This window comes from Phalaenopsis equestris, unplaced genomic scaffold, assembly GCF_001263595.1.
Source record: "Phalaenopsis equestris unplaced genomic scaffold, ASM126359v1 Scaffold235044, whole genome shotgun sequence".
In the NCBI taxonomy this organism is placed as follows: Eukaryota; Viridiplantae; Streptophyta; class Magnoliopsida; order Asparagales; family Orchidaceae; genus Phalaenopsis; species Phalaenopsis equestris.
In genome coordinates, this window is record NW_018252935.1 from 95119 (window position 1) to 109265 (window position 14147).

Sequence of the window (14147 nt, forward strand, 5' to 3'; positions counted from 1 at the left end):
TTGAGCTGGATTTGGGCCTTGCTTTTGGTTTGCTGCCTTAACCGTGAGCTTCATGTTTACTGTCTCTATAATTCTCTTCTCTTTTGACTCCTCCCCATGAGCTGGATTTGGGGCTTTAGTATGTTGCCTTTGCTGTGAGTCTAGCTTAGTGATTTGCAGTTTGTTGTCTTTGCCATAAGGATGGCTTGGTGGTTTTGTTGCCTTAGTAGACTTTGGTTTATTGCCTTACCCGTGAGCTCTCCCCTCCCTTATTGTCTTACCAGTGAGCTTTAACTTATGACTTTTTAGTGGGATAAAATGGATTGGTAATTATCTCTTTTTATTGCTTTGATTACGAATATTTATATGGACAATTTTATAATTGTGAGATATAAAAAAAAATGGAATGAGCTTTTGATTAAAATTGAAGTTGAAGGGCTTTGATATGGCATGATTTTTAGAGGTACATAAGGATGCTCTCTATGGATTGTTCTCCTATATTTTATGAAATGTAAAAGGCTCTTGAAGCTTTATTTTCAGTTTGATATAAAGTGAAGTCATGTTGGGTTTGAAAATTCATAAAAGTGCCACTTGGAAAGGATATCCTTCTCGGGATTGATCCGATCATTTTCATTTTTTTTTTACGAATTTAAACGTTTTAGACTGATACATTCATGATTTTATTTTAAGCTTCACTGATTTGGCTTGGTTTTAAAAGATGGATCGGTCTACTTTTCGTTCGTTTTGTTTTTTTTTTTTTTCATGGTTAAGTTAAAAATGGGAATTTCCGATTTAATTATATTCAGAAATGATTTATAATCTCAAGAAAAATAGAAGTGAAAGAGAAGATGAAAGAATTGAAATTGAAATTTGAATTTTTTGGATGATAAAATCTAAAGAGAAGATAGGGTAGCGAACAATCCATCTTTTTTTTTACATAAAGAAAAATGAATTGCAAATTGGAAGACTAGTTGGAATTGGAAGAAATGAGAATTTAGATAATGATTGAGAGATTAGTGAACTTACTCTTAGATCCCTTAAACTTTGAATCAATTTAAAATCCAATTCCTTTAACTAGGATTAAAAGCACAACTCACAATTCTTTTGTCAAAACTATGAGTTTACCCCTAGGTTTTAGGAGTCTGATAGCGAGCTATGCTGGATCTATAGATGTTTGAGGGTTAGTGGAAACGCACTTAATTGATATTAGATACTTTATGACACTTCAAGTTTAAACTAAAGTGCAGGTATCCTAGATCTTAGGAGCACAACTTAAGAGATAGTTTATCATCCTAATTTTCAAATGATCCTAAGAAATTCAAACATCAAACCTCAGTTTAGGAGATAAGTAGGACATTAGGCACGAAGGTGCACTAGATTGTGATTAATGATTGATTTAATTAAATAAAATAATGAAATTCTTACCTTAATTTGACAAAAACTGAAACTCAATGCTCCGGAATTTGAGTTTGTCCTACACTCAAATCCTCCTGGCAATTGGGGACATTCCAATATCACATATAAATTTCCTATTATTGGTCCTTTATATATGATGTTATATTTTATTTTATTTGTTTGTCTTTCTCCTATGATTTACCTGTTTTTGTTAAGTCTTTTTCAAAGCGCATAATAACTAAATTTAAAGGAGCAATGAATCTCTCATGTGTACATGTTTAATTTATATTACAGCATTTTATTTTAAAGCATGTTATATTTTTTTCATATCCTGTTATACTGCTTCCCCAGCATGTTATACTACTCTTTACAGCACGTCATGTTCTTCTTTCAGTATGTTATATTGTTTTTTCTCTTTATTGTACAGTACATTGTTATTGTTCTTTCATACTGCATGCTTAGTTATTTTGATATGTTATGCCTTAGTTTAAAATAACATAGTGGTTAGGAGCATGTTTAAAACTAAACCAGGAGGTGCTACTACGAGGAGTTTGGAACGAACATCGTGGGCAGCGCGACGAGGATCAATTTCCAAGTGAATCTGCAGCAACGAAACATCTTCACATCACATGAACACATTCACATCACCTATTATTATCTTTAGTTTAAATAACAATCTATAGGATCACTCTTTAGGCTCTTTGCTTTGTACAACTTTGTTGTACAATTACAAGTCCTAATCATCTTATGATTCTGATGTTGTAGTTCATTATGACCTAAAGTACGGTGAAAATCCTCTTATCTTTTTAGGCTATTTGCACAGTCCTATATTATGTAAACATAAGTCCTAAATCCTAAATAATTTGTAGGATTATAATATCAAATAAACGTAATTTCAAAGACATAAAGCCAAACAATAGGATAGTTGGGAGTTCACCGGGGTTTTCCCCAGATCTGTGATGTCCCCTACTCTTCTTCCCTTTGGATTCCTTAAATAATTGTTCCTATTTTGAGTCATTGCTATTTGATTTTCCCATGTTCAATCGTGAAAACCTCAACTTTGAAATCTTGAAAGCAAAACCACTTGATTTTAATCGAGAGTTTTCTTAAGTGATTTCGATCATTTAAGATGTAATTAACTATAGGGGTTTGCCTCTATAGGAAACCAGGAACCCATATAAAATAAACTCTATCTAATTTTTTATGTTAGATAAGAGAATTTGTTGACCTTTTTATAAAATATTTCGCAGACCAAAACAGATGTCACAAATTGTTTAATCTAAATAATTGAATCCCTATTACAAGTGATATATTTATTCTTCGTAGTATTGTATTATGTATTAAATCATCTAAACTATTTAAAATGTGAGACTCGTTTGGTCTCACTTATTTTAAAAATTAAAATGTTACTTTCAAAAATCAAAAGAGGTTATATTCATATTTAAATTATTTTTTAAATCACAAAATCACTACTTTTCCAAATCACGAAGGTTAAAATAAAAAAAAACCGGCCGACACCCGCCCATAAGAACTTATTAAAAATCCTTTCCAAAGTAATTCGTGTACTTTTCTTCAATTTCAACACTTGTAAAGAATAAGGAGGAATGTTATGTAAAACACTAGAAAGGAGCGTAAGCCTTCCCCCATTAGAAAGAAAAATATTCCTCCAGTCCCAAATTTTAGTTTTTATTTTTTCAACTAGTGCACCCATTTGGATTTGTCTTCTTCTACCTCTTAGAAATTGACTCCCAAGTAAGTGATAGGAAGGGAAGATGAAATAAAGCCTGTGAAATTGATGGACCAACTAATAATGTTTTGCTTTATTGCTTTCCTAAAGTAGAGATGACATTTGGTTTTGTTGAAAGTAAGGCTAGAAGTATCTTGGAAAAGAGACTAAGTGTCCAACAATTTTCTAATGAGTTCTTGCTTGCATTATTGAAGAGGATAGCATCATCAACAAAAGATAAATGACTTGCTCTAATCTTAGATTTGTGAGAAAATTGCAAGGCAAAAGGATTTGTTGTTTTTCAAATAAACGCGAGAGATAATCAAAAGCAATAATAAAGATAGTGGGAGAGAAAGGATCCCCTGCTTGATATATCTTTTTGTTGAGAAAAACCCATACGATCTCACATTGACAAGCACACTGTAAAAATTATTTTGAAGCCACCTTTTAATAAGTAAACAGAAATTCATATGGAAACCTTTTGCAAGCAAGACATATAGGATAAGATCCCAATTGATTGTGTCAAAAGTTTTTTTTATATCGAGTTTCACCACCATATTGCCACCAGTGCATTTCTTATCTAAATCTTCAATGAGTTCTTGGGCTAAGAAGAAGTTATCAGTAATATCTCTACCTTTGATGAAGACAGATTGTTGAGGGGAGATAAAGGTAGATAAATGAGGTTGCAACATGTCAACCAAAATTTTACTGATAACTTTGGAAATGATAGAGGTTAGGCAAATAAACCTAAAATGATCCCAACTACATTTTTGGTCATCTTTAGGTTTGATAACTTTGTAAAGATTTTCTCCAATAAAAAAGCTTTCAATGGCAAGAGTGACTTCCCTCTTAATGATAAGCCAGCATTTAACATAGAACTCAAAAGAGAAACAATCAAGCCCTGCAACCTTATTTTTATTGATATCCTGAAAAGCATTCAAAATTTCCTCCTCAAAAGGAGGGTAACACCAAGAGAACTTGGAAATGGACTCGTTCTCCTCAAGAAAGAGTGTGATCAACCAGAGTAAGCTGCAAAATAGAATCAAATAAACGAGTAAAGTAATGGACTGCACTATTACCAATATCAGTTGACCCATGATCCAAACCCCATTAGCATCTTTGATCTTGAGTATGGCATTTAGATTCCTCTTGTGTTTAATAGTAGTATGAAAATACCTTGTGTTTTTATCCCCATCCTTAAAGTAAATATCATTAGCTTTTCTGTTGTAGAAAATTTTCCTCAATATTGATAGCCTCAAGCAGGTGCTTATGAGCTGGAATTAAATCATCAGCAACATCGAACTTATTAGAAACCTGGGATTCCAAAGAATCAACCTTAAGCTGGGCCTCCGTAACCTTGTGATGTATATTACCAAAAGTTGACCAATTCCAATCTCTAAAGTGGGATGCAACCTTTTTGTGGAGTTGCCAAAGCAAGTACCACGGGCTTCCAGCCCCATTGAAATTCCATGCCTGATGAACGAGACTATGATAAGTGTCATGAGAAGTCCAAATATTTAAAAATTTGATTTTATATTTGAGTGGGGTGGTAAGAAAGCTCAAATATAACATAATTAGATTATGATCAGAAGCTACATGATTTAGACGTTGCACCTGTGAAATATTGTAATAATTAAACAAGAAACGATTACCCAAGAAATGGTCCAACCTCTGAAAAATGAGTCCTCTCCTCCATGTAAATGGATTACCAAAATAGCCCAGTTCATAAAGACTGCATCAGTAAGCTTATCACAGAATCTATTTATAAGGGAGACAACATTTACCACCAACCTTCTTTTCAGAAGGTTTCATGACCATGTTACAATCTCCACCTACAAACCAATTATTAGACAAAGTATCTCCTATAACAGCTAATTGAGACTAGAGAGTAAGTTTATCATGAAAGGAACATCCAGCATACACAAAAGTAACCCAACTGTGGAAATCCTCCATTTTAAAAAAAACAAAAATAAATTGATCATCATCTTGAGCAATAGATAAGGTAATGTTAGGTTTCCAAAAAACCCAAATCTTATTATTATAATTGCAATAGTGATTGTAGCGTTTGAATTTTCTCAAAATATTATCACTATCGACTGAGACAAGTGGTTCAAGAATAGTAAAAATAGAGAGCTTATGGACCTTATATAAATGTTTGAGCCTATTATGTGAGTGGGGATTCGCCACTCACTTAATATTCCACACCATAATATTAAACATCATGAATAGGCCCACCCTTCCTAGATTTAGTATTGTTCGCCATCAAAATGATATTTATTCTTTACAAAAAGAGTGGTGTTTCCCTCGAGTAAGAAATCGTTTTTTTTCTTCCCTCATTTTTATAGGTTTGCCAGATATTCCATTCATTTTCTAAAATTGTAGTTGCATCTTTCAAGGGTACACCTGGATCAGTAGTGGTATCATTGAGAGAGAATTTGTTTTTCATACCTAAGGCTTCCTCAGGAAGATGAGAAGCTTCAAGGCCCTCCTACTGATTGGACCGAACAATTTCCTGTGATAGTAAAGTTCCTTCAGCATTGTTATCACCGGATTTAGAGGTTATAAGTTGCACTGCTAAAAAACCATCCGGCATCACATCATTTACAGTATTGTCAGGGGGGTCTCCGGTAGCAGTAAGGGGATTATAGGTGCCATTGACGGTAGAAATGGTATTTAGAGGAGAGAGAGTGGGAGGGAAAGCAAGTGACGATTCCACCAAGTTTTCAATAGATAGTGTGTTGCACTCAAGGGTTGAGGAGGGGCAAGTGTGAATAGGGGCAAGGGGCCCTGAAACATTTTTACTCATGAGGTTTTAAATACGGGTGTAGATGGTGATATTAAGAATGGGAATATCCAAACATACGACAGTGAGAGCAGTAAGGTAGAAACTGTTCCAGTTCCACCTGCTGCCAAAAACCTTAGTGCTGCGATCCAATCCAGATCTCTTCCAAAAAGGGTAAAGCAATGTCTCGTTCAATCAAAACTTTGGCTTCAGAAGGGCGACTCATATTAAATCTAAGAATATCATTTTTCAGGATTTTATCGTAAACCGCAGCTAAAGAATAAAGAAGCTCGTGATTTAAGAGATGAAATTTCAGATCTAGGAAGTGCAGCCATATAGGAATGGTAAGAGGTTCGGTGTGGGGATCAAAATCTACGGTCCATTTTAAAATTTTCATCACACAATTATCTATTTGAATGAGCCTTCTCGCAAATAAACGAGGAGTCTTCATCATTTGATAACTGTATAAGAATATACCTACCGTCCAATTTAACAATCTTTTATTCCCCTTTCAGACGCATTTGCTCAAGATCTTTTTGAATTGCATCGAGTTTAAGGTTTCCATAGAGGAACTTACCAACTAGGACCAACCAACAGGATGAAGCTAACACAGAGATTTCAACATCATAGAGAAAGAGTGAAAGGCTTACCATTTTTACAGGACACTTTTTTGAGAAAATCGGTGTCAACACCAAGCGCTAAAGTGTCGTGTGCGGAAACATACACGATTTAGGAGCACGGGTGGGAGTGTCTCCAGCAAAAGCGTCAGCGTAAGAACGTCCCGAGGCCATAAACGCAGACCAAAGAGAAAAGGGGAAGAGAAACGAAGAGAAGCGAAGAGAAGAGCAGAGAGGAGAAGATAGCAGAAAACATCGCTTATTCCAGTATATATTTATGAAAAAAAAATAAAGAAAAGTCAAATCCCTATTAATATAGTCAACATTGCATTAAGGTAGTATTTTATATGAATCATCCTATTTTAGTTAGAAGTATGTTTGATTTTGATGCTCATTTTGTATGAATTTCATAGATTATGATAGTCAATAGAATTAATTATCTTTCTTCTCTGTGTAACGTTATGGTAAATGAATCCTATTGTAAAGTGTAAAAAGTATAATATTTAAATTTCCAAAATGAATTTTTGTGAGAAAATTTTGTAACATTCAGTATCAAATTTGTTTATTTATTACTTAATTGATTTTCAAATCGGAAAATTAGTTATTACATTACATATGCATTTTAGACCTTTTCAAAGATTAGTAATGAAAATTGACTATTAAAGTATGATTTAGAAAATTCTATTAAATAATTTAATTTGATTAAGAGACTTTAACATTTTGAAAATAAATTCAAAATTTTAATTAAACTAAAATAAATTGGTAAAAAAATTTAAGAAATATAATAACTAATTAGTGGAATTAGGATAACTTAATGAAATGATAAATTTATATGCATGTATTATAAATGAAAATTATATATATCTACACACACACACACACACACACACACACACACATATATATATATATATATATATATACAGAAAAGCCGAAGGCGAATATATTAACAAATTGAAAGGCACAGATAGGTTGGATGAAAGGACCTAAATTGACACCCTAACAACCCGGCCTACAACACACACATGAAATACATCTATATCCAAAAAAACCAAGATTAAAATATAGACATATAAATTGTATGTCAAAACTCTACCAACACTCGCAGATTCAATTAGCTTGCGAATGATCAAATTTAGCCTCGTCTCTGCCTCTAATTCTAGAATAGGAGCCACCTAACAAACTGTTAAGTTTGATGTCATTACTCGAAACAACCAATATATCAATCCATCAAGTTTGGTAGTAGGCATCCATTCTTCTTCTTCCTGAATGTATAAACATGTCATTAATCATTCAAAGATTGACTCAACTGATCAGTAGATTGGTCTAAAAATTGTCGGACAGGTGTGGTTGTTGCATATCATGCTCTCATGTGTCTGACTAACAGTAACAACTTGCTCTACCTTATGAGGCGGTAGAAACATAGCAGACGTTTTGCCACCCGTTACATCAAAGTTAGTTTCTAGGGCAGATGAAGTATGAAATGTCTCCTCAAACCCCACGAGAAGAGGTTCCATAGAAGGAAATGGGGGATCTACATCATGACCTTTGTGTGACATATTACCTGCGAGGATGGTGGCATCTTCAAGAGTATCCTTCTGATGATCAATAGTTACAATAATTTGGAGCAGATCAGGAGGGGGAATCACTACATTTGGCTAGCACTTTGTTAGGGTGAAGGACCAAGCCTAATTTAAGTAAGTCTTAATGGATGTTTTATGTCTAATTTATGTTAGACTTAGTTAGGATTTAAGATTACTTAAGCCTAATGTAAGTGAGCCTTTAAGTATTAATTAAATCTTATTAAGATTAGACTTAACTAGGGTTCAGGTTTGTTTAAGCCTAATGTAGTTAAAGTTTAAAAATTAATTTGGTCAAATTAGGGTTTGACTTAATTATAATTTAGGCTTGCTTAAGCCTAATATAGTTGTCTTAAGGATTTAATTAGGTCTAATTGAGATTAGATTTAATTAAGTTTAATGGTTAATTAAACCTAATATACATAAGGTTTAATTAAATTTATTAGGTCTAATTAGGATTAGACCTAATTATGGTTTATAGGTTAATTAAACCTAATGTAGGTAAGGTCTAATTACGATTCGACCTCATTAGGGCTTATGATTAATTAAACCTAACGTTAAGTAGGGTTTAATTAGATTAAAAATTTCATAAATTTTGGATTTGTAAATAATTTTTAATAATTAAATTACTCCAAAGAATAATTAATTAATTAAAAATTAAATATAATTTATTAATTTCATATTTCACTTTTATAATTTTCTCTTCATTTTTTGAATCCAGATGTATTTTTATCATATTTTTGTGATTTTTTCTTGTCAAAAAATGAATTTTTAAAGGTTTTATGCATTTTATAGATTAATTAAATCCTGATTTTCTTATTTATCCACCTAGGAGCCAGCACGATCCTCGAATCTGTCGAACTCCACGCGGCGCGGTTTCATTTGCTGCGCTTTACATGCGGGCAACCGCGTGGTCCGCTATTTGGTTTATTTCATATGAACGAATCCGCGGTGCGCATAGATCACAGTCGTTCATTTCTGATACACGGAAATGAAAGGCATCGTTTCATCATCCCCACGGAGGGACGATTAACTGAGAGCCGTTCACCTTTAAACGCCAAGATCTCGCTCGTTTCTAAATAGATTTCGATAATGTTCGTTTCTAAAGCTTCATCTCGACTAGACGAATCAATCCATACGGTTAGATATCCATGGATTGATCATTCTCTTCACAATGTGTGAAAACCGAGCACAAAATGAGGGTAGAAACCCATACAAAGTCTCGAGAGGTGAGGCCTCAATTGAGCTTTTCTGGAACGGTCGTAAGGTCCTTGCGAAGCTCTTCCTTAGCTCAATTTGGAGTGAAATCAGGCCTGGCTATGTACAAGCTGAAATAGCCCCATGATTTCACCTAGCAATGGGTTGGAGCGTGTGGGGAGGGCTAATTTAGATTGAGAACTTCTTCACAAAACTTGGGGAAGCTTTAGAAAGAATTAGATTGGGGTTTTGAAGAGTTTTGTGTCAAACCCAAAAAATGCCATGGATTTTCGATCTTAAATTTGGGCTTCCTATGAGGTTTCAGATGCTGAAATGGTGGGGGTTTTGTTGCCTAAAGTATTGGGAGCAAGTTTGCTTTTGGTGGTCAGTGGCTTTGAGGCTTCTATATGTCATCATCTTCTTTGGGGCTCTTGGGTTAGCTCCTTAAATAGCCATTAGAGGCAGCAAGGAGGCTTGGAGCTGATTGAGAGATGTGGGAGGTGGTGCAGGGAAGCTCAAGGAGGATAGGGGAGAAGAATTTCAGCTGAGGTTTATCAGTTCCCCTATTTCCATGGTTGAGTCATGATGAGCCTAATTATGGTGGAGGAAGAGGCTAGAGTGAGGCTACTATCCTATTGGAGAGCTAGTGAGGTGGAGGGACATGTTGACAAAATGTTAATCCAACCAATCTCTCTCCTCCCAAAGTGGGTGACGTTGATTTTTACCATAGGGCCATATCTCTTTCCCCATCATGATGATTTTTTGACCCCAAGTCAAACAAGGTGGCCAGGCTATGTTGCTTCATGAATTCCATATATTTAATGTGTCATAGTAGGTTTATGGGTCATGGATGACCCATTGGTGATCGGTAGAAGAAGCTCTTGAACTTGGGCCTTATGTATGGGATAGGTTTTCATGTAAACCCCTTTGGGCTAAAGCCTTTCATGAGATAATTTGGTGGTTTAATTAATCAATTAATTAGCTCAAACTCATGACGTTGACCATTTGATCCTATTTGGGTATAGGATTGGACATGGTGACTTAATGTTGACCTGTTGAACTTGTTTGACCAATGGGGCCTCAAAATTGACTAGTTGACCAAAGTTGACCAATCTGGTCTTAGGTTTGACCAAATGAACAAGTTTGACAAATTGGATGTCAAGGTTAACCAAATGGTCAATATGGTGACCATTGGGTCCAGGGCTGACCAATTTGGTTCAGGGTTGACCAAATGGTCAATATGATGACCATTGGGTCCAGGGTTGACCAAATAGTCAAGGTGGTGACCAAATTAGGGTTTGTCAACATTAATCTAATCATTTTGGGGTGTCATTATGGTTTGAGCCTAAAAAAGGTATATTAGGGTTTTGGGGACCCTAGATGAGTTCAAAGGGGTCCATATTTGTAAACCTCCTCCTAGGATGAATTTAATAATCATGATGATCATTGAGTCCTTAAAAAGATGTCTAAGGATTCGAAGCTGATGTAGGTGGCTCAAGACATGTCTTATCTGTGGGTGTCAAATTGATATTCTCATAAAAGTGAGGTCAACAATGATTTATCTTTGTAGCCAAATCATTCTCTTTTCTCTTTCATTCCAGAGTCTTCATTGTTGTTTTCTTGTCAGCTAGAAGTCACACTTCTATTAACTCCATCCAAATAGAATCATAAAAAATTAGATGTTTCTTTTTTTTTTTTTTTGACTTTAGGGCTACCGGGATTCTTGGACGATGCAACACAAGTTGCTAACAAGGGATCTCTAATCGGATTGAGTCGACTACCTCCACGATCAGGTAAACATAGAGTCTTAATAGTTTTGGATGATGGAATCATGGAATGCTGACCCAGCTATCACTACTCAGGATTTCCCTACTCATTTATTGATATACCCCATTTGAGCACATTCCATTCATTTGACACATCGTTGAGGTTGATTCACGGGGCCTCTTTTGAGGGATACGGTGATTTGTCTTCTATCCTTATGGCTTGGTACATCTTTGAAGAATTGGAATGATTTTATAAATATTAAAATATAAGCAAGATTCTTTTAATCGAGAATATTTTTTAGTATTTCCCAAGATGTAATTAACTAACGAGTGGAGTTTCACTTGATCCCATAACAAAAATATAAATTTTGGTTTTCTAGTTATATGTGGGTAAATTAGATAGGATCTTCTTCATGGATATGTTTTAAAAGTGTTTTAATCTGATCTCTTTTGAGTATACACACTTGATCTATAATACGAAGATTACTTTATAAAAGTTTTTCTAAGTTCTTTTTATTTTTCGTTTGTCTAGCTTCGTCATATTCTCCCTTATCAATTTTTCTTCTTCTGCGAAGCATTTCGATGGTGCAAGAAAGAAGTTATTTGGAAAAGAGAATAATAAAACAAACTTAGACAAGCTGGTGACTTCAAATTAAAAAGAACCATAACATATATTTTAATGGTTAAATTATTTTATATTGACTTGATAATTTTAACTAGCATGTATATTATATAATTATTCCTTAATTTGCTTGTAATTTTTAAAATATGAGCATCCCACTAAGTTAATTTATTTTGTCAAATTAACATTTTCAGGAACAAGCTTTTTCTTAGAAAATGAGTGGCTGAAGGGAAAACATTGATAGAAAGTGTAATCAAATCTAGAAGAAAATAATTATATTGATAATTTTCTTATGTAATATTCATCTAAGCGCTACTGACTCAGTCGATTTATTTCAATTTTAAATTGTTAGTGATAGGGAATAAAATAGAAATTTTGAATTTTACTGTCACATTGTTCATTCCCGCTTCGAAAATTACAAGCTCTTGAGCTAGAAAGTGGAAGAAAAGGTATCTAACAATTTTACACCATTAGCTTGTTTTCAGTGAAACATGAGAATAAAATGTCAGCAAAATTGTAGACAAGAAACCGGCATAGTTTACCGCTATGAGACCTATCTTTATCATAACATCTAAAAGAGACTAGAAACATTCTTCCAACTTTGGCAGTATAATTAAAAAAAAAAGTATATGACCTAAGAATAATGAGAGAGGTAATAACAAAGAAGAAAATTAAGTATTGAGCATGGAATCACAACCCATAATAAAGGTTGACTCCCCAAACAATCACTACATAATAAAAAACATAAATGTACAAGATTGCATCGTCCATGTCTAAAACACATAACACGCTCATTTTCTTGTGATTGAACAAAATATGGTGAGACAAAAAATGACCTCAAATTTATTGAACATTTAATTTAATCGTCAATTGCACAATTTTAACAAAGCTCAATGCGTTACTCAAACAATAGATATCTAAATAGGCAATATTGGTTTGCAAAAGCCTTGAATTATAATATAATACTCATAGAACGAACAGGATATAAAATGTACAGTGATAATAAACTAATCATCTACCTGAGAATTACCAGCAATACATCACAAAACCTCTCTCGCTCATGAATCTCGTCCTGAAAATGGAAAAAAAACGGAGATTAACCACCTAATAAAACATCAGTGAAACTAGAAAGACAATGCTTTAGCGTATTGTAAAATAAAAAAAAAACCAAAGACATCTATGACATCAGAAAATGATGAGAAATGCTAAAAGAACATTAGTGTAGGTAGGCACCTCCAAAGTACAGAAAACAAACATGCACAACAATAAATGCAGCAATATTATTCAACATTTATTCTCATTCATATTAAGACCTGCATACCTTAGTAACGTAAAATATAGCATATGACTAAATTCCTATAAAATTATTTATTTTAACAGTACAGCAATAAATAGATATGATACAGTTGCACTAATATCAAAGTATTTATTGATCTAAAAAAAATTCAAATATTCAAGATCTTTATTACCGATAAGTTCCCTGGCCAAATGCACACTTGAAGAAAAAAGCATTACATTAGTCATGAAACTTGAGAACTGATCGAAATAGCAAAAAAGCAGTGAAATATGAAGAAAAAACAGAAAATAGAAAAAGTTACGAAAAAACTTACTGAGTATTTATTGGTTCCATATTTGTAAGATGAAGCTCATGAGAGTGTAATGAATGATCCGTATCAGATCAATAGAAAACAAAAATGGCAAATTTAAAATCTCAATCATTGTTATCTAACTTCTCGTGCCCCAATAACTGCAACAAACATGCTAACTTCTCCACATTAAATGGCTGAGCATACATACAATGAAGAGGTTGAACATGAGCATGATTGTACGTCTCATCATTGCATAGCTACAGATGAACTTAGATCCAAAGATTGAAAAAGATATATTTTAGAGACCATTCTTGCACATGAATCATGGAGCTCCGGTCATTGGTATTTCTCCCTATATCCATAGGTGCATATGCAACTGCAATTATTAGATTGTTATAAACAGTGCCACAGAGCTAAATTGGTGCTACTTGATGCTTTCTAAGTCCATTTTGCGTGTGTTGCATTCTCAAATTATGTTCATGTCGGCGCTTAAAAGGGGAAGAGTTAATGTTTGGGGGTCGCCCGTAAGAAGCTGTCGGTCGCCGGAATCGAAATCCCGTCGCCCGCTTCGGAAGGACTTTTTAATTTACGTATATATATATAATTTTAGAAAAATATGAAATCAAACTGACCTCATATTTTTCACAGTTTAATTGAAAGAGCACTCAACCTCAAATCTTGTATCTATCCCGAGGGATAAACACAAGATTTGAGGGTGAGGGTCGATCAAATAAACTAAGAAAGATATGACATCCGTTTGGTCTGCGAAACCGTTTTATTTGCCGACAAGTTCCCCTATTTAATACAGAAGAATTAAATAGGGTTTATTTTAAGCTGGGTTCGGAAAAGCTCCCTATAAGGGCAAGCCCCTATAGTTAATTACATCTTAAATGA

General features: G+C 34.0%; 1 protein-coding gene across 2 annotated transcripts in view; it reads right to left on the reverse strand.

Annotated features, from left to right (window-relative positions):
• Positions 1 to 14147, reverse strand: part of LOC110039069 (DExH-box ATP-dependent RNA helicase DExH6-like) — a 104888-nt gene that overhangs the window by 23668 nt on the left and 67073 nt on the right. For both annotated transcript variants that reach the window (XM_020744014.1, XM_020744016.1), the window contains one exon: positions 12684 to 12736. In XM_020744014.1, coding sequence (XP_020599673.1) covers positions 12684 to 12736 — 53 coding nt within the window. The remainder of the gene's footprint in view (positions 1 to 12683; positions 12737 to 14147) is intronic.